Source organism: Artibeus jamaicensis, unplaced genomic scaffold (assembly GCF_021234435.1).
Source record: "Artibeus jamaicensis isolate MK-2021 breed Jamaican fruit bat unplaced genomic scaffold, CSHL_Jam_final scaffold_3307, whole genome shotgun sequence".
NCBI classification, from domain to species: domain Eukaryota; kingdom Metazoa; phylum Chordata; class Mammalia; order Chiroptera; family Phyllostomidae; genus Artibeus; species Artibeus jamaicensis.
The window spans coordinates 5,051,512-5,071,812 of NW_026522040.1; the positions used below are offsets into that span (position 1 = coordinate 5,051,512).

A 20,301-nucleotide genomic window follows, 5' to 3' on the forward strand; every position below is an offset into this window, starting at 1 on the left:
AGATCCTGAGCCTTGTATGATACCTTTTGGAATGAAAAAGTTTTCATAATACAGTGTATTTTCTTCCCTGTAAGTCCAATCACAATACCTGAATATATGCAGTGCCCCATTCTGCTCATCCCACTATATTTTTATCGCTTAGAATTTTGGTCCTTGTGCTTTTCTTTGGGCAACAAATTTTCTCAAGATAATTTTATCACCATTTATCACATATTTCTAACATCTAGATTTCTCACCAAGTTTTGCTTCCAAATATCTTTCCAATATGGGTTTTCATATGGCAAACTTTCTAAAGCAAATTTACGAGAATACTTTATTTTATTCTCACATTTGAATGTTAGAAGGATATTAATTTCTTGGTTCAGAGTCATTTCCTTCGAGTACCTTTTAACTTAACTGATTTCTTCCATTCACTATTGCTACCGAGAGGGGAAGGGAGGAAGAGAGGGGAAAAAAGAGGGAGAAACATCCATGTGCAAGAGATTCGATTGCCTCTTATATGCTAACTGGGGACCTGGCCCACAACCCAGGCATGTGTCCTGACTGGGGAACCAAACTGGTGACCCCTCATTTGCAGGCCAGCACTCAATCCACTGAGCCACACCAGCCAGGGCTGTCTTTGATATTCTTAATTTTTCTTTAGTATGGCTAGGTATGTGTTTCCCCACATTTTTGTTATCTGGCAAACTATACTCACTTTCACCAATTTGAGCACTTTCATTCTTCTTAAATTCTAGGAAAGTTTTTTCCCATTATTTCTCAATTATTCTACCTTCTTAAACTTTAATTTTTCTCTCCTTCTGGAATTGCTGTTAAGATGTTCGCCCCTATGCAACTCTTTTATATACCCTTTGGTTTTAAAAATTTTTTTTCAATCTACCTTCTTTTCCGTTTCTTCCTGGAAAGAGTGTTCATTCTAATCTTTCAATTAATTAATTAATTCATATCCATCCTATTTAGATTTGCATTATTCATTTCAAATATATTTTTGTATTTAATATTTCCATTTGGTTCTATTTTTATGATATTGAGAGCTTACTAGTATACTAGTATCTTCCCTTATATATTTAACTATATTGATCATGCTTGTTTTATTTTTTATTTTATTTTTTTAAAGATTTTATTTATTTATCTTTAGAGGGGAAGGGAAGGAGAGAAGGAGAGAAACATCAATGTACGGTTGCCTCCCATTCATCCCCTGCTGGGAATTGGCCTGCAACCCAGGCATGTGCCCTGATTGGGAATCGAACCGCGATCATGTGGTTCGCAGGCCTGCACTCAATCCACTGAGCTACACCAGCCAGGGCTGATTATGCTTGTTGTAAATTCTTGGTTCATCTATCAATCATGATAGATCATATATGTTGTCTTACTAATTTCTTTTGAGAGAGTCAGAGTCCTCAACTGTCTAGTTACATTGGTCTGTGAGCTAATGTTTTTCAGGGTATCAGCTATTTTTTCTGTTAAGAAAAAACATACTGAAGGGGCCAAAGGCCAGGCCTCAATGAGCATCAGCACCAGTGAACTGAAAGAAAATGGAGGGAGAGCCATAGGGTAGTGAAACCTGGGCATGAAGAACAAGTTGATCACTTCCACCATTTACTATCATTCCCCCATGCAAAGGTTTCATATCTTTAAACCCTTCAGGGAAGTAAAAGGCAGTCTTCCCTCCAGTGAGGGAAGAAATTAATTACTGAGAGTGAATGATCATGAGGCATGACAGTTAGGTAGAAAAATTCCTTGGAAAGTGGAATGGAGAAACTGAGACATAGTTAAATGGCCAAGCAATTTACAGTCTGATAATACATTTCAAGGTCTTACCTTCCCTAACCAAGGACAGTTAGGGGCAAATGGTTTACACATTCCACAGTGTGCTGGGGCAGACCTGCCTTAGTCTGGCCCCTATTCAGTGACATTCGTTGAAGGTGAAGCTAACCAGAGAACCACCACCACTTCTACAGGCTAATTGTGATGCATCAGTGTATCAAAGGACTCACTTAGAAAGCTGATAGATGTGTACGCTCTTTCTGGAGCATGCTGGCTCCTTTCTGCCTTCTTTCTTTCTTAAGGCATCTACCTCTGCTTTCTTTCCCTTAAGCTCTAAGGGTTCCCAGGAGACTTGCAACCAGAAGAGCATCAGGCAGTGGCAGCTGGTCCCAGGCTAATCCCCTGACCTGTCTCCAAGGACCCTCCCCTTGCCTCCGTAATTTGTTTCCTGAGTCCATACAACCCAGCTGGCTCACTTCTTCTGACTGTAACTCTCTACAGGGCCAAGGCAGCCTTGCTTGGGTCCAACTCTTCCACATGTTTCCCAAGGACCAAGGCAGTTCCACCCAGGCTCACTCCTGTTGCTATGATGTTGCCTCTTCTATCTTAAGCCCTTCCTGTGTTTCACTGTCCCCAGCTTTAATAAATGTACTCTCCAAATCACCTGAACTCATGTTGTGAAATCTTTCCTGCATGAAGTCAAGAACCCACTCATTCTCAGCCATGCTGGGGCAGACCTGCCTCAGTCCTGTCCCTTTCTGGTGACAGTCAGTCCACATCTATTTTCATAAATTCTTAGCTCCAGTAGAGCTTGTGTACTGTCATGAAGTTTTCTTCGGTTCTGGCACTAGTGATTAGGGATGACTGCTGCTAGTTTCCACACTGAAGGAACAAGAACCGAGTCAAGCTAATTTAGGGGAAAGCAAGCCTTCTGTCTTATTTAAAGGATTCCTGAAAGCCAGTGGCCTCTCCTTATTTTTCCAGGGTTGATTTTGGGGAAGAGAATCAGCAACCTGTGTTAGTCTGCTATTTTGGCAGAAATACTTTTCATCTTGTAGCACTTTATTTTGTTTTAATTCTACTTTATGCACATTGCATTACTCCTATAATAACTTTATAAAAATAAACATTAATTGGCTCTGGCCAGGTGGCTCAGCTGGCTGGAGCAATGTACCATGCACCAAAAGACTGCAAGTTCCATCTCCAGTCAGGGCACACACTTAGGGTGAGGGTTTGGTCCCCAGTTGGGATGCTTACAGGAGGCAACCAATCGATGTTTCTCTCTCTCTCTCCCCCTTCTCCCTCTCCCACCCCCTTCCTGTTGCTCTAAAATCAATAAACATATCCTTGAATGAGGATTAAAATAATACTGGCTGAACAAAAATGGCATTATCAAAAACTAAAGAGACGTAAGGATTAAAACCAAGAAAGAAGCTTTTATTCTTACATGTTGCAAGTACTAATACATCTTCAGTATTAATTTACTTTCCAAGAAGAAAGCAAGGCTATCTTTTCAATTTAATAGTTTCTAGTGGGCAGTAGCAGACGAAAAAGGATAGGAGATTTACAACCTATAATATTTTAAAAGCTTTTAGATTCAACTACCAAAAAGCTTGACTGAATGCCAGGAATCTTAACCAGTCTTTATAAAATGACTCATAAAAAAAATTAATCAAACAGATCAGTAAATAAGATCATATGTTAATCATGAACACACTTTGAAAGGACACTTGTCTGAGAAAACAGAGAGTATGAATTATACAACAAACAATTATTAGTGCCAACCTATTTTTAGTTTTTCCAGGAAATTATAATAATATTCCTTCAACTCTATTTTTTTCTTTAGTACCTTTAAAACCTGCCATAAGACAGCTAATGGGAAAATCAAATTACATATTTAATCTAACAATCTAAATTATCTTTTAAAAAATTATTTCTCTTTGGTTTACCCAATAGGGGGAAGCTTTATCAGAATTTCTAACATAAGGAAACCCTATATGAAGCCTAAAAAGTTAACAGAAATATTTTTGAAGTCATTTTAATTCCCAAGGAACATACTTTATTGGATTAATTAATGAATTAATCTGAACTCTATTTTTGTTTCATGATCTAATGTACACATTTATTATTAACTAGTTAAGACACATGAAAAAAATTGGAACTCTCACAGAAATATAAGATAAAATAAAAGTAGCTTTCTAATAATTTTATATTTGTTAGGATATTTTCAGCTTCAACTAAAAGAATAACAGTGAATTAATTACCTCATATAACAAAATTTTGCAAGTAGACAGTTCCAGAATTATTTCAACAATTCAATCAAATCATGGTGTTAGGTTAATATCCCTACAATTCTCTGGCCTTCCTTTCACTTTTGAAATCCACTAGTAACACCTCTAGGCATCACTTCCTTAGAGAAGTTATTTTTCTCAAATGTCTTCCAGGAGACTTTCCTTAGGTCTCATTGGCCAGAACTGTGTGACATGGGAGGTAGGGAAAGTAAAATAATCTGCCAAATGAGCAATGACTGCTTGAGACTACTAATCATGATTCATACCCTGGGCAATTTGCCATTAGACAAATCATGATTTGGTTAAGAAAGGCCAATGGTGACTTTTGGCCAAGATGTAGGCTTAGATAAATATGCTTTGCCTCCTCACACAACAAAAAGAAGGATAACAACCAATCAAAAACCTGCCAGAAAGTCAAACTGTATGGAAGACCAACAACCAAGGAGTTAAAGAAGAAACATTTATCCACACTGGTAGGAGAGGCAGAGACAGGAAGCTGGAGTGGAGAGGACATGTGGTGAGGTGGCAGCTGGCAGACCCAGAGGTCCCACATTCACATGAAGATAAAAACTGGGGAGAGAACAATCCCAGCCCAGGAGAGACCGCACAACTCAGGGTTCCAGTGCTGGGAAATAAAGCCTCATAACCTCTGGCTGTAAAAACTTGTGCCGGCTGAGGCAGCAGAAGAAACTGCCAGTCTCTCAGGAGAGTCCATTTGAGGGGCCCACTTGAATGTACACAAGCCCACCCACTCAGGGAAACAATACCAGGGAAGCAACTGGAAGGGTACCAGTTACTTACAGGAAGTGGGGAAGGTGACTGAAAGCTGAACAAGAGCCAAGCAGCAGCACTGTTCCCTCTTTGGCTCCTCCACCACATATGCCACAATGCAGAAAAGCAGGTTGCCCCACCTTGGCGAATATCTAAGACCCTGCCCCTTACTAAGTAACAGTTGTGCAGAGACAAAAGAAATATGGCCCAAATGAAAGAACAGATCAAAACTCCAAAAACAGAACTAAAACGATGAGGAGATAGCCAACCTATCAGAAGCAGAGTTCAAAACACTGGTAAGCAGGATGCTCACAGAAATGATTGAATATAGCTACAAAATAAAGGAAGCAGTGAAGGCTATACAAAGTGAAATAAAGAAAAACACACAAGGAACCAACAGTGAAAGGAAGGAAGCCAGGACTCAAATGAATAATTTGGAATAAAAGGAAGATATCAACATTCAAGTAGAACAGAAAGAAGAAACAAGAATTCAAAAAAAATTAGGAGAAGCATAAGAACTTCCTGGACAGCTATAAATGTACCAACATCTGAATCAGAAGGGTGCCAGAAGGAGAAGAGGAAGAGCAAGAAATAGAAAACTTATTTGAAAAAATAATGAAAGAAAAGTTCCCCAACATGGCAAAGAAAATAGGCATACAAGCCCAGGAAACTCAGAGAGTTGCAAAGAAGTTGGACTCAAAGAGGGCCACACCAAGACAAATAATAATTAAAATGCCAAAGGTTAAAGATAAAGAGGGATTCTTAAAAGGAACAAGAGAAAAAGAGACAGGTACTTACAAAGGAGTTCCCATTAAGACTCAGTTGATTTCTCAAAAGAAACCTTGCAGGCAAGAAGGGCTAGAAAGAAGTACTGAAAGTCACAAAAAGCAAGGACCTACAACCAAGATTACTCTGTCCAGCAAAGCTATCATTTAGAATGGAAGAGCAGATAAAGGACTTTACAGATAAGGTCAAGTTAAAGGAGTTCATCATTGCCAAACCCTTATTACATGAAATGTTAAAGGGACTTATCTAAGAAAAAGAAGATCAAAACTATGAACAGTAAAATGACAAGAAACTCACAACTATCAACAAGTGAACCTAAAAAACAAAAACTAAGCAAACAACTAGAAAAGGAACAGAATCATAGAAATGGAGATCACATAGAGGAGTTATTAATGGGGAAGGGGAAAGGGAAGAATGGGGGGAAAAGTACAGGGAATAAGAAGCATAAGTGGTAGGTACAAAATAGACAGGGGGAGATTAAGAATAATATAGGAAATGGAGAAGCCAAAGAACTTATATTTACGACCCATGGACATGAACTAAGGGGGGGACTGCTGGAGGGAATGGGGGTACAGGGAAGGAGGACAAGGGGAGAAAAAAAGGGAAGATAGTAAGAGCATAATAAAATATACATAAAAAGAAGAAAGATCAACAGCAACTAATAGTGTCTGCCATATTCTTATCTTCTAAATTTGGGACATTTTAAATGTTAAGTGAGACCCTGTTAAACTCTAGTAATAACTCTAGTTTAAAACTTTTATTATTTTACCTCAGCTTGGTTCCTACCACTTATTTATATCCTGTAAAATTCCAACAAGCTTTTGACCCTCAGCAATATAGTATTTACTGATCTATTTTGTATTAAGCTACAAAGAATTCAACCCACTGAATAGATTAACCATAATTTATTTAACTGGTTATTAAATAGTAGACAATTATAGTTTTTCTGGAATATTTACTCTTACAAACAATGCTGCAATAAATATCTCTGTGTAATGTATTTTTACACATCTGTACAAGAATATGAGTAGGAAAAATTCCTGGAAAAAATGCTTAGCCAAAGAGTAAAGGTATTTTATTTTATTTTTAAAAGATTTTATTTACTTATTTTTAGGGAGAGGGGAAGGGAGGGAGAGAAACATTGATGTGCAGGAGATACATCAATCAGTTATCTTTCACAGGCCCCTAACTGGGGACCTGGTCCACAACCCAGGCATGTACCCTGACTGGGAATCAAACCGGTGACCTTTTGGTTTGCAGGCCAGCACTCAATCCACTGAGCCACATCAGTCAAGACTACATATCTTATTATTAATAAATAGTTACATTCTGTGAGTGATATTTTAATTTGCATTTTAAAAATTATTAATGAAGCTGAGCATCCTTACATAGTAAACTTACTGGCTACTTGAATTACTTTTTCTTTGAACTATATATTCATGTTATTTGCCACTATTCTACTAGAGAATTATTTCCCTTTTGGTTTGTAAGAGCTTTTTGTTTATAATAGGATATTAACCTTTGTTTTTATTACTAGTTTGTCATTTTTTATTTAATATATGTATTTTTCCATTTTTTTAAATTTGCAAAAACTCAAACTTAATCTCTTTTTTTATAACTTTTGGTTTCTGCGACATGTTTAGAAAGGTCTTCTTCCAATCCTAAATTATTAAAAACAATTAGACTTACAATTTTATTTCTTAAGCATAAAACTCGAGTCTACCTAGCATGTTTTGTGATACATAAACATCGGAGACCCAGATTTTATTTTATTTTTTTACCAACTCTAAGTGACATCTTAATGTTACTTATTGCATAATCCAGTTTCCTTCTCTGAGTGGTTATACCATATTATCATATACTAAATTCTCATATGTATTTGGGGATATTTTTATACCAGCTGTTCTGTTCCATTCCATTAATCTGTATGAAAACTGTAGCTTTAAAAACGTAAATTGTAGTGTTAATACTACTTTTATTACCTTTCATTTTTCAAAACTGTCTTTAGTGTTCTTGCATGTTTGATGTTTGTTTTAAGGTGAACTTTAATTCACATTTACTATCAAATGAGAAGTTTGATGAGCTTATAACTAGAAAAAACACCCCTGGGAAGAATAAAGAGGGAAAATTATGGAAAGTTATTATTTCCAATAATGTTGAGAGGAAAAAAAAAACGAAATCCAGTTTTATTAGAATAATGGCATACCAAATATAAAAAAAGATGCTAAACTGAAAGCAATGAAGCCAAATTACATTGAAAACCAGCACTACCATTTCCTAACTCAGATAACTAATCTATGTTAATGACAGCAAATCATTAGCCTTATAATCTTCTGTGGACTGAGGAATTATACTTATTTAGTTAGTTGGTAAAAGTCTTTAAAAGGGTCAAACCCATTAAAACTTTATATGTTTAAAAAAACACAATGTCAATAAGCACAATAAAAGCACATTCCTAGGGCTGAAATGAAAATCAGTAAGGTTTTGCTTTTAAGGTTCATGAAAATATGTTTATAGATAAATCAGATCTTGCAGACATTAACTAACACAGCACTCATGTGTTAGTTTCACAGCCTGATAACAGCAGAAGGGAATGAAATTTAACTGTCAAAATTTTGGATCTAAATGAGACGTTAAAAATCAACTAGTCCAATCCCTTCAGTTTCAGATGAATAATCAGGTCCAGAGAAGTTACAAAATTTTGCCAAAGTTGCAGAGGGATGAGTGGCAGACCCAGATGAAGAGACCAAGTCTTCTGATTCTCAGTTCACGATTCTTTCAATTATACCAATCTGCCACGATGGTTAGAAAAGAGTGGAATAAACAGTGGCAGATGTGGGAAAATAAAGTCAACCGAATTTAGGGAACAAAACAAGTAAACACATAACTGCCACAGAACAGGGATTTGGTTGTAAGAGCCCCATAACACCAGTGCTTGACTTAGCATCTGGCAAATGATGAAGATGTTTGTTACCTTGAATTTAATACAGATATGAAAAAGTAATCCTATTATAATAGACTGAGTTTCTACAGCAAACCATAAAGCTCTGGTGGTATGACAGACTATCTTCTAAACATAATTTTCAATTAGTTTTAAATACAGAGCTTACATATGGAGAGTCTGCTAAACCCCTTGTGTTCACAGACTTATTGCCAAAAGTTATTCAGAAATAAATGCAAATTTTAGATATGCTGAATTTTGATGTTAATTATGTATGTGTTAGACACAATACTAATAAATCCTTTCTTTCTAAGCAGCTGACAATACACCCATTTAAATTATAATTTTCTTCTGAGGGAAGCATACAATTGTTACACTCTGGTTAAAAAATAAGAGTTGAGGTTTCTTCAGATCTTGAGATAACCAATTTAAATAATTATAAAGAACAACCATTTTATAGTATCTGACAAAATAAAAATCCTAACAAGAAGCAGCAATTTTAGAATTAAATATATAATCTCTAATTGGCGATCTCAATAGTTCAAAGGAATGTATTCTATGATTGCAAACAATTCAAATAGAAACTCACATCATAAATGCAGTTTTAATCAAATAACCCACATTACTAAATCATAATCAGTAATTATATATTAAGTCCATCTCGAATTACAGTAATTAACTATAGTAAAAAAGGCCTCAGAAGAACAGCTAATAAATAGAATGTTTAAAAAGAATGTTTATAGAGCATCCACATAATAAAGTCGGTGTTTCTAAGAATATTAAATAATGTGTAAATTTAAACAGTACCCTGCCTCGTCCTTAAAAGGACTTTTCATGGCTTACAAATAAGATAAAATTAAACTTCAATGAACTTTTAAAAATCAGGTAAAAGTAATTCTATGGGAGGACAAAAATTATATCAGTGATTTTCAATTGGTGTGGAACAAGAATTTTAAAACATGCAATACTTCACTATTTAGCTGGGGCACTGACTTCTTTTCCCTTAGATTGTAAAACTCAAAAAATGACAACATCCAACACAACAATAGCCATCTGGTATGAATGAATCAAAATTAAACCAATTTTTCTTGTCAGATTGGCAAAAAGTTTTTTTTTTGGTGTGCTGCAGAATTTTAGTAATTATGTGTGCCATGAGATGAAAACAATGAAAATTGCTGCATTACACCACAGCTCTCTGACATGAGGTTTTCTGAACTATCTACCTAAATACAGTGAAAGATTTTTTAGATCTACAGTACTGAAAAGAATGAATGCTCCTTAAGAAATCTTAAATTAAGCCTATGTATTTCAGCTGAGCTTTTCACAGGTTTTGAAAAGCCCAGTCAAGATTATACTGTAAGATGAATACCTAGAATTGTGTTAACAATGGAGGTTAGAACCATATGCTTTAATTCCTAACCTGGTCTTGAGTTAAGAGTATTTCAGGAGACAAGGAACAACCGACTCAGGGCTGAAAGAGGAGCACAAATTAGCAGCATTTTGGAGGTAGGAGAGAATAGCATGGGCAAAAAAACCAAAGGCAAGAAAAAGTATGCTATCTATAAAGAATTAATATTCAGTGGTCATGAAACAAAGTATTGGTGGTAAGGTGTGGGTGGATATCAAGAATGGGGCTGGAACTCAATAAACTGGGGCATATCATTAAGGAACCTGTAAATCAGGCTGAGTTTAGACTTAATCCTGAGGACAAAAAGAAACAAAGGCTTTTAAGCAAGGAAGGAAAAACATCAGGTTTATCTTTTTAAAGGAGATTTTCTTAATGAGTAATAATCAAAAGGCAACGTTGTCAGCCTACTTTTTCCTCCCTATAAGCAACTTTTAAGGCCCATAAAAATAGAGCCCTTACAGTTGTATCCTTTTCTGCTTAGCTTATTATCTGGCACCTAGTAGGTGAAGACAATTTATCTGTTGAGTAAATGTTAAGGCACATGGTTCTGTACTTAACTGGTAACACAAAACAACTGTATTCTGCTTGCAGGATGAAGAATGAGTCGGGGAGAGGAGTAGGAAGAGGAAGGTTAGAAACAGAGGCCAAACAGGTGATGATAGATAGCCTAAACTAGTCAGTAGCAATGGGAACAGAGAGAACATGGAGGTAAAATTGGTGACTTGATTACTGGATAGATCAGTGAAACTGTAAGTAGTACTCACATGCTCTTGTGAAAATTGTGGTACCCAACATTAATACCAGTTCAAACTAGACGGTCAATCCATCTCTACCCTGCCCTGAGCAGGGACATTATTAGCCTTGAAATGCAATTTTGGTCACTTTTAGACATGCAAGCTAAGGCTGAGACATTAAGTAATCTACCCAGGGTTATTTTGGCTAAGGACTGAGACAGGCTCTGGAGAGCTAGAACAGTATTTCTCAATCCACGTATCAGAAACTCCTGGGGTGAGGGCAGGGGTGACAGGCAGAAAGGGAAAGGGGGACATGGATAGAGAGGAAGAAAAGAAAGAAAAGGGGAAAATCAGAAGGAAGAGAGGCAAAGGAAGAGAGAGAAGAATGGAAAGGTGGGAGGGAGGGAGGGAGGGAGGGAAGGAGAGAGGGAAGGAAAGGAAGAAGGAAGAGGAGGGAAGGGAAGAAAGAGGGGTGGAGGGAAAGGAGATGGAAAGAAAATAATTTCAGTTTCAGTCTAATATGCCAACAGAGTCACTAAGTTTCCATAATTCCAAGTATGACTGGGATAGTTTTAGTTGGGAAAATTTTCCAAGTGCAGTAATTCTAACCAATATACTCAACTCTCCCATAGAAATCTTCAGTTAAGGCACCCATTATATATATAGCCTTTAGACAATGCAATTTATAGGCATATTGTCAAAACTAACCATTTGGAAAATGTGTATCCAGACAGAAGAGTGGTATTTTCAAAACTCAGATAAAGACCCTGTTGTTAAGCCTTTCAATGGTATTCTATTTTATTTAGAAGAAAAAAACCTTTTTGTATTTGTAAAAGGCAATGAATAATCAGAGTCAACTAATTTCTTCAACCTCGTTTCATACCGACTTTCCCCAATATCAATTTACACCAAGCCCTGACTGTTTCTGGAATATGCTAAGTTCTTTCCTGCTTTGGGACCTTTGTACTTGCTCTTCACTCAGTTCTTAATATGGTTCTTCCTAACTCTCCACTTTTTGTCTTAACTCTTAAAGATAACCCCCTCAAAAATGGTTTTCCAACCTACTCCACCTAAATGGGACTTCCCATGTTACTCATCATCACAGCCCCCAGTGTTTTTCTTCACAGTATATAGAAGGCCAACTGCAGGCCTCTCTCCACTAGAACGCGAGTCCTTGTGGAGAAGTGATCTTGTAAGATCCATAAAACATACTTGGCATATAGAAGGCACTGAAATATGTTGAGAAGGAGGAATGGAAAGAGTCAAACTTGGATGCTAGTAGGTGATCAACAAATACTGAATTAATGAATGCATTTGTTTGCATTGTGGGATAAGACACCATAAATCAATTAAAAGAACAGAACAAAACTGGTGACTTTGATTTTACAGAAGTTGATTATAGCAGTAATTGAGAAAACAAATCCACTTGCCTTTACTACTAATACCTCTAGTCCATGATAATAAAATTATAATGATGGAAAAAATGACAATTTAATGAAAATTTAAAGGCAGAATATAAAATTCAGCTAAATTTTATAAATAAGTTTTAAAAGAGTAGAAGGAACTTCCACATCAAAACTTAATAGAGAACTAAGGGGGGTGGAAATGGGAGGCAGGTGGGGAGCAAGGGCCAGGGGAGGCTGGGGTGGGAAAAATAGACAAAAAACTGTACTTGAAAAATAACTACATAAAATTAAAAAAAAAACAATAGATTATATCTGGATCATTTGATACATTTTCTTTTTTGCCTCTTTTTAAAAAGATTTTATTAATTTATTTTTAGAGATAGGAGAAAGCAGGGAGAAAGGGAGAGAAACTTCAATGTGTGGTTGCCTGTCATGTGGCCCCCACTGGCGACCTGGCCTGCAACCAAGGCATGTGCCCTGACTGGGAATCGAACTGGCAACTTCCTGGTTCACAGCCCGCGCTCAATCCACTGAGCCACATCAGCCAGCGCTTGCCTCTTTCTGAGAATATTGCTTTTATAATCAAAACAAAATTAAACAACAAAAAATATTTGTCACACTTTGCTGGCTCTAAATCTAGCCATAACCATGAATGATGAAGCATTACAATGGCCATTTTTAAAAAATCTTCAAAGGATAGTCATTAAATCCACCTTATGACAATGAATTTTTTTAACTAATTATCTGCCACTATTACTCTTTGCCCCTTTTTTCTTTTAATATTGGGAGGCAGCTCAGAATGGCAGTGGCGGTGGGGAACCATCACTGCGTTCAAGCTTCTTAATTCCACCTCTTTTTTCTGGTTATGCAATGCTGAACATATTATGTCACTGAGTTCAATTCTTCTCATCTGGTAAATGAGAATACCACCACCGGTCAGAGATATTTATAAAGCCACCAGGCTTAGTGACGGGCATACGGCAAGATCTAAATAAAGAGCAGCTACCATAACCCCTCAGAATATCATCACCTAGCTAGCTAGGTTAGGAGCACTAAGATTCCATGATCATCTTGTCCCACGGCATCCCTAGACCAGCACTGAGCCAGTCATACAGCAGTTCTCAACATATTTTGTCAAATCAATCACTATCCTCATGATCTTTTTCAGTTAGAGTTACATTAGGATTGTAGGGAAGTATTACCTATGGAAAGTTAGAATAACTCTTAAAAGCTAGAAGTCGTCAAAAATTAAATCAAACACCCCCACACTGTCTCATGGTAGCAGAAAACAAATGAGTAAACAAGCAAGACAGACAATTTTAGATAAAATAAGTAACGCCATTAGTCATTTCTCATTATATTTCTTTCCGCATTTCTAAATAATATATTTAAGTTGCTTCTTCAGACACCACCGACTGACACCCTGTTACAGCAGATGAAGATTTTACTACACTGATACCATCCTCTCATTCGTCTCACCCAATCCTTCTACTGAATTTTATCCCAATGTTTGGTTGCACTGTGGTTTCTGCTTTATGATAATTAGAGAAAGACTGCTCACTGTAGAGTCAAGAAATGTACTACTGTATGTCCTTTTGTATATTTTCCAAAAATTAACCTTTTTTTTTTTTTTAAATTTTATTTAGTTATTTTTCAAGTATTTTTTCTTTTCCTATTATGTTCCTACCCTCAATCTTTTATATCAGATGTTATGAACCTACTGGCAATTTTTTATTCCAAATGTTCAAACACACCTATTGAGTCTACTTTTATCTGGAAACCTCACTTTGGTGAGGAAGAGTGCTCTTCTTTCCTATGTTGTCCTGCTCCAATCCGAACTAGATGCTTCTTCGGTTTGCTATGCAGCTACCAGCTTGAGATGTCCTTTCGCTGCTTCCCAGAGTTAGATCCTCTTCTTCCCAGCTCCTATGTTTTCTTTTTAACTACTTTTTCTCCCTTTTGTTAGTGTGTATGGTATACTAATTGCCTAAGGAAGAGTGGATAAAAGATCTATCATATTTTTAATCTCGTGTGGCAGATAACTATTGATTGCCTGATCTAACTGCCATTTCCAACCCCCCTTCCCAAGTGTACTATATAAATATAGGCTGGAAAAGCTAAATAGTTGCTTTACCAAACTCTCTTGAAGCCAGGTTTCACAGGTTTCGTCAACGAAATACAAGTAGGGAGCTTTCTGGGCAAGTTTTGCTTTCCTTCCTTTTTCCCCATCTCAGAAAAAGGCATGATGTTTGAGATACACCAGCCAATTTACCACCATGAGACTACCACTGTGTTAATGATGCAAAACAGAAAAACTAGAAAGAATCCAGGGGCCTTTGTGACATTGCTCGAGTCACTTCATCAGTGCCAGATTATCTACCTCTGGACTACTTATTCTATGAGAGAAAAGACTCCCTATTTATTTAAGCCATGGTTCTCTGGGTTTTCTATTACTTGAGGCACATTCTACAGATAAACCTTATGTATCTGAAAATAGTATTTCTACCCTCCTGCTTCACTGGTGTTTTGGCCACAGATAGAATTCTAGGTTGATAATAATTTCACCTCGAAATTTTAAGACTTTATTCCTCCTTATCTTATAACTTCCAATGCTGCTGAGAATTTTTGTATCATTCTAAGTCCTGTTCCTTTGAATGCGACATCATTTTACCCTAGAAGCTTTTAAGATAATTCTCCTTATGCCTGATATGTGAAATTTCACAATGCACATTGATGTGCCTCAGAGTGAGAATGTTCTTGTTTTTGTTTTTCTAAATTTGATGTACTGACTTCTATAGGGGTCCATTTATAATTTGGAGCCAATGTTATTCAGTTTGGGGAAATTTTCTGCTCTTTCTTTATTTTATATTCTAGTCTCCACCATTTGCTTTGTTCTCTATAGCTGTAGAAACACTGGACCTCTTGGATTGATTTTTCTAAGATCCCTATTTTCTCCAACTTCCATCTCCATCTCTTTGTCTATTTTTCAGATTTTTTTACAATTCTTCTACTCTTTTATTCCAGCAAAACTCATTTTCCAAAAGCTCTTTCTTAGTCTCTGATCTTTCACTGCATCCTATTATAGTTTTATGGATGCAGTATCCTTTTCTCTAAGAAAATCAGTCCTGGTCTTTTATTTTTCGGACTATAAGGCCCCCACTCCGCATTCCAGAGGAAAATGCAGTGGCAACCCTGCTCCACTGCCAGGGAAGGTACATTTCAGACTATAAGATGCACCCTTATTTTTCTCGCACATTTCGGGGGTGTGTCTTATAGTCCAAAAAATATGGAACGTATGTTCAATGCATTACTCCAGATTTCTGTTTTCAGATTTGCTTTGTTTTCATGTCTTTCTTTCATGTTGAAGGCCCTAATGCAAAAGATACTTATCTGACAGTTCATTAAGAGCTACAAAATAAACATTAATTGACAGTATGTGTACTGTGGGCAACACTACAGGAGGACTGGGCTGTGAAAGTAATCATTGTATTGGGGGGTAGGCGACAAGATCTGGCATTTTATTGGGAGTGGGGTGAGGGTGGGGTTCCACAACAACAGTGTCTGGAATCTTTTCTCTGAGGCCATACATTTCCTCCAGAGAAGGGGATGCTAGTCTTTTCCTAGGAGACACACTCCTGGCACCATGGGAACAGGGACGTGGTTAAAAGCTCCACTATTCAGCTGATAGGTTTAACCGTCCTATTTTCTACCCTGTCCCCTATGCCTTCACCAAGTCTCTATCATTCTATTTTCCCCTGGAAAATAAAGTGCTTATAGTAAGTATAGGAGAAGGGGCCTGAGGGCAAACTACATCACGTGTACTTTTTGTTTTATCTCTAGTACTATCTCTTGTTAAAAAACAAGTTTTTCCTCCTAAATACAAAAAATGATTAGAATTAAAAGACCTGTTTTTATAAATAATAGCTAAAAGGAAAAGCAAGCTGGTCTAATTTCTTACCCTATTGCTCAAGTTACGCATTTGAAACCTTAACCAAATACCATTCTTTGGTGTTAAGTCACAGGCAAAGTCATTACTGTGTAGGGTAACTATATGTATATCATCCAAAATAGGATAGTTTTGAGAGTGAATGGAGCACTATTAATAATTATGCCAGGGCAATATGCATACAACTGGGACTATCTCAGGCAAACCAGTCACTGTATTATTAAGAGAATAACTTCTTGGATGCTGAGCTTGTAAACTTAAATTAAGTCATTACCAATGACATGTCCTCCCTCTGAACAAAGACATACTCTATTATGCCAGTACATAGTATGTCACTATATTAAAAAAAGAAGATGGAAAGTATTAGCAAACATAGAATAATACAGTTTTTGGATATTAATTCTTGCAAAGCTCCTCCCCAAATAGGCACATAAATAATTCTTTTAAAAGTTCACAAATCGTCTTTCTGTGATGATGATAATTCACGTATTTTAAACAGATAAAACTAAATAATTTAGCTTACAGTTTTCCTTATCTCAGTCAGAATTACGTCAATTAAAGAAAGGGGGAAAGAGTGAAGAATGGTTAGAACGCAAAGAAAATGGGCTGCAATCTTCTACTTTATAAAGTAGTTAAGACCTGAGGGAAATCACTAAATGCCTTACCCATTCCAGAGTCTTTCTTGGTGCCATCTGATATTATGTCTACGTGATCAGAGTCCACGTCATAACTAAAGAAATCATTCAAGTAGGTCTTCGATCTCTGGCCACCAAATACATATAAGCAACGATTTTTCTGAAAAATAAGAAAAAGGGAGTAAAGGACAGAGAAAGTAATCACTCCCATGGAAAATTCAGAATGATCTTTTACAAGTAGAAACCTCTATAAAAGTAACTTTATGACAGATCCCATGCAATGCAGTACTATGATGGTACAAAGAGAAATGCAGCTTTCTATACATTGCAAAGAGGTGATCTCCAGGATATCCTATTAAAGTAAAAAATCATGGTGCAGAATAACATATACAGGGTGCTGCCTTTGTATGAGAAAGGAGAAAAAGTAATATGTAAGTGTATGTTTGTTTCTCCAAAAAGAAACAAAGAGAACTAATAAAAGTTAGTTATCAGTTATCTATTGGAGAAGTGACAGATCAGGAAGACAGGGATATAAACATCCGATCTTCGGTAAAGAACCCAGGCTTATGGTTTAGCCCTTAGAACATTGTATATATTTTTAACTGGATAACAAATAACTAAAAAAAAGTCTCTGAAATTTGAAGAAATAATTGGTATATAAAGACATGACCACAGAGAGATCATTACACACAGAAGTAATATTTTCAGTGATTTTAATTCATGTTTTTGACTACCCTTTCTTAGTGGGTTATATCCTAAATAGAAAAATAATAAGAAAATAATTTTAAACAGCATTCACTGATTTTGTTGTTAGTTTTGCTATTCTGTAAACTATAAGACAGAGCAAGCAATGTAATATTGACATCAGGAAGGAGGATTTTAAACTTAGAAGATACACAAATACAAAATCAAAGATACTAAATTTTAAAAGTATAATCTTTAATTTTAATTAGACATATTATAAACTCATGATTTAATTTATCTCTACCTAAAAAACAATTCACACACACACACACACACACACACACACATGGGTATATCGTGAAGGTAGAGCATGCCTATTGGCCAAAGACAGAGAAAAATATGGGCATCAAAAAGAACAATGACATCATTGGATTAAACATATCAAATATATAAAAGTCAATGAGTTCATAATAATACTTAAAAAAATCCACTGGGTTAACTTTGGAGCCTTAACTCATTAATATGAAAAAGTGATAAAGGAAAAGAATCAAACATCCTTATAACCTGTCCTGTGTGCTTACTTATCAGGGTAGCCATGTAGTTAATAGGAGTGAGCTTTTTATAATATAATCACAGTCAATAAATGCAGAAGAAATGACACAATTAGGAAAATCACCATTTGACAAATCATAATAAAATCTAGGCAATGACTATCAATGGCTGCTAGAGAGCCATTAGGTAAAAAGTTGACAGGAAACTTTATACTTAATAAGCAGGCTGATAACACCCAAATTCACTGAATAACTTTAACATCAGTAAAATATGACTACACATTAGATGCCTCTTAATATTTTTCAATCAGACCACTTTGAAGTACTCTCGTACCTCTCCTTTTGTACCCCCTGCCCCCCCCCCCAGTAGGGAAAGTGAATCTAAAATCAAGTACTAGATTTACCAGGGTGATCGAGATACACAAATGTCTAAACACTGGGCTGTGTACCTGAAACTAATATAATGTATGTCAACTATACCTAAATTCTTTTAAAAAATTTTTAATTCTGCCTTTAGAACCTTTAGGCTCTGGTTTTAATTACCAGTTGACATGAAATATGGATAAAAGATCATATTATATGAGGGTAAAATCGGCCAAATCAAGAATACAGAAAATTCTAAAGCACATATGATTAAATTCATTCACAAATGGGTGAGTACCATTATGAATTAAAAGAAATTTTAAGAGAAATTACAACCAAATGTAATACAGACTTAAAAAAAAAAAGATTCTATTTATCTATTTTTAGAGAGAGGGAAAGGGAGAGAGAAAGAGGGGGAGAGAAACATCAATGTGTGGTTGCCTCTTTCATGCCTCCTAATGGGGACCTGGCCTGGAACCTAGGCATGTGCCCTGACTGGGAATTGAACCAGCAATCACTTGATTTGCAGGCCAGCACTCAATCCACTGAGCCATAGCATCTAGGGCATAATACAGACGGTTCTGAATCCCAGCCTGAATAAACCAACTATGAAAGGAATTTTTCAGTGCTTCTGAAAAATTCTATATATTAAAAATATGAAGAAATTGCTTTTACTTTGGTTAGGTCTTATAATGGTATTACAATGATGAGTTTTAAAAGTCCTTAGCTATTAGTGACATATAGTATTTACAGGTGTAAAAATAGTGTTTGGGATTTGCTTTAATATACCCCACCAGCATAAGAAAATTTATATAAACTTAAAATTCAAAGAACCCTCAAAAAATAAATGAAATACAAGTGGGTTAATACATGAAAAATAAACAGTGGAATACTGGTAAAGCTGAAACTGATGAGTACATAGGAATTTATCATACTCTTCTCCCCACTTTGGTATGTTTAAAATATTCCATAATATATTTTTCAAGTTATGTTCACAGAAAGAAGTCCAAGTTTTCACTGTAACATCTGAAAAGGTTAGTGCAATATCTGTATGTTCATTTGGCTGGTAAAGTTTAATTTTGTTCTATAAAGTCAATTCTTAATTATTTGCATTTAATAAAAGAGCAGAGGGGAAAATAAGAACAGATAAATTTACCTTCTAGTTACTAAGAGAAATAAAAAGAAATAGCTGCAATATTTATATAAGCAGTGAAGTTAGTCATAAAAATGCCTAGATTAGTATCTAAGTGATAACTATTTTGGAATTACTAAGTTGATGGAAAATAATTTCAATTAGCTAACAAATCACTGTTAAAAAGTTTTATTTTTGTCTATCGTTACTAACATTAATTATTTATTTCTAATGAAATGCTTTGGTCTCTTACTGAGGAATTTATTTCACCACTTCTTTTCTTACTGAGATATACATGACAAAATAATATAATACAATGTACAGAATATTCTTACTGAGTGAAAGAGCATGCAGTGTCCTATCCGAGACTGGATATCCTCAGGCCCAGCATTACAGGAGTCCTCTCGAAGAAGTTTCCAGGTCTGACACTGACAGTTGAAAGCAAACAACCCACTGAATTGTGGTTCACTGGCTCTGCTGTCGTCTACGCTGCCATTACATGTCAAAATTCTACCACCAAAGGTGTAGATCATATGTTTTTCGGAGTCCATACACATCTATCAGAACAAGACAACAGATTGAACAGTTTTAGACTGTTTCTGTCATATGTGCTAAAGTGAAAACAATGTGAGTAGTTTTAGATTCTTTCAAAAAAAAACCTGAACTTTGTCTTAATAACACTAAGTACCACAACTAATTATCATATGCACTTATTGCAATACTGCTCAGCACCTGGCAGGCGTATATTTCTAAATACCTTTTCACATTTCGATTTTTCCCACTGAGAATAAAATATGTTGGGTTAAAGAGCTTTATGCTTTCTTGAGATTAGTAATTTTTCCCAAATTAACCAATAATATATGAGGTGTTGACTTTCAAACCTAAC

At 35.9% G+C, this 20,301-nt stretch overlaps 1 protein-coding gene across 5 annotated transcripts in view; it reads right to left on the reverse strand.

Annotated features, from left to right (window-relative positions):
• MKLN1 (muskelin 1) overlaps positions 1–20,301 on the reverse strand; it is a 332,925-nt gene that overhangs the window by 40,695 nt on the left and 271,929 nt on the right. For all 5 annotated transcript variants that reach the window (XM_037165834.2, XM_053657127.1, XM_037165833.2 and 2 more), the window contains 2 exons: positions 19,751–19,972; positions 16,716–16,845 (listed from right to left, as the gene is read on the reverse strand). In XM_037165834.2, the coding sequence (XP_037021729.2) occupies positions 16,716–16,845; positions 19,751–19,972 (352 nt within the window). The remainder of the gene's footprint in view (positions 1–16,715; positions 16,846–19,750; positions 19,973–20,301) is intronic.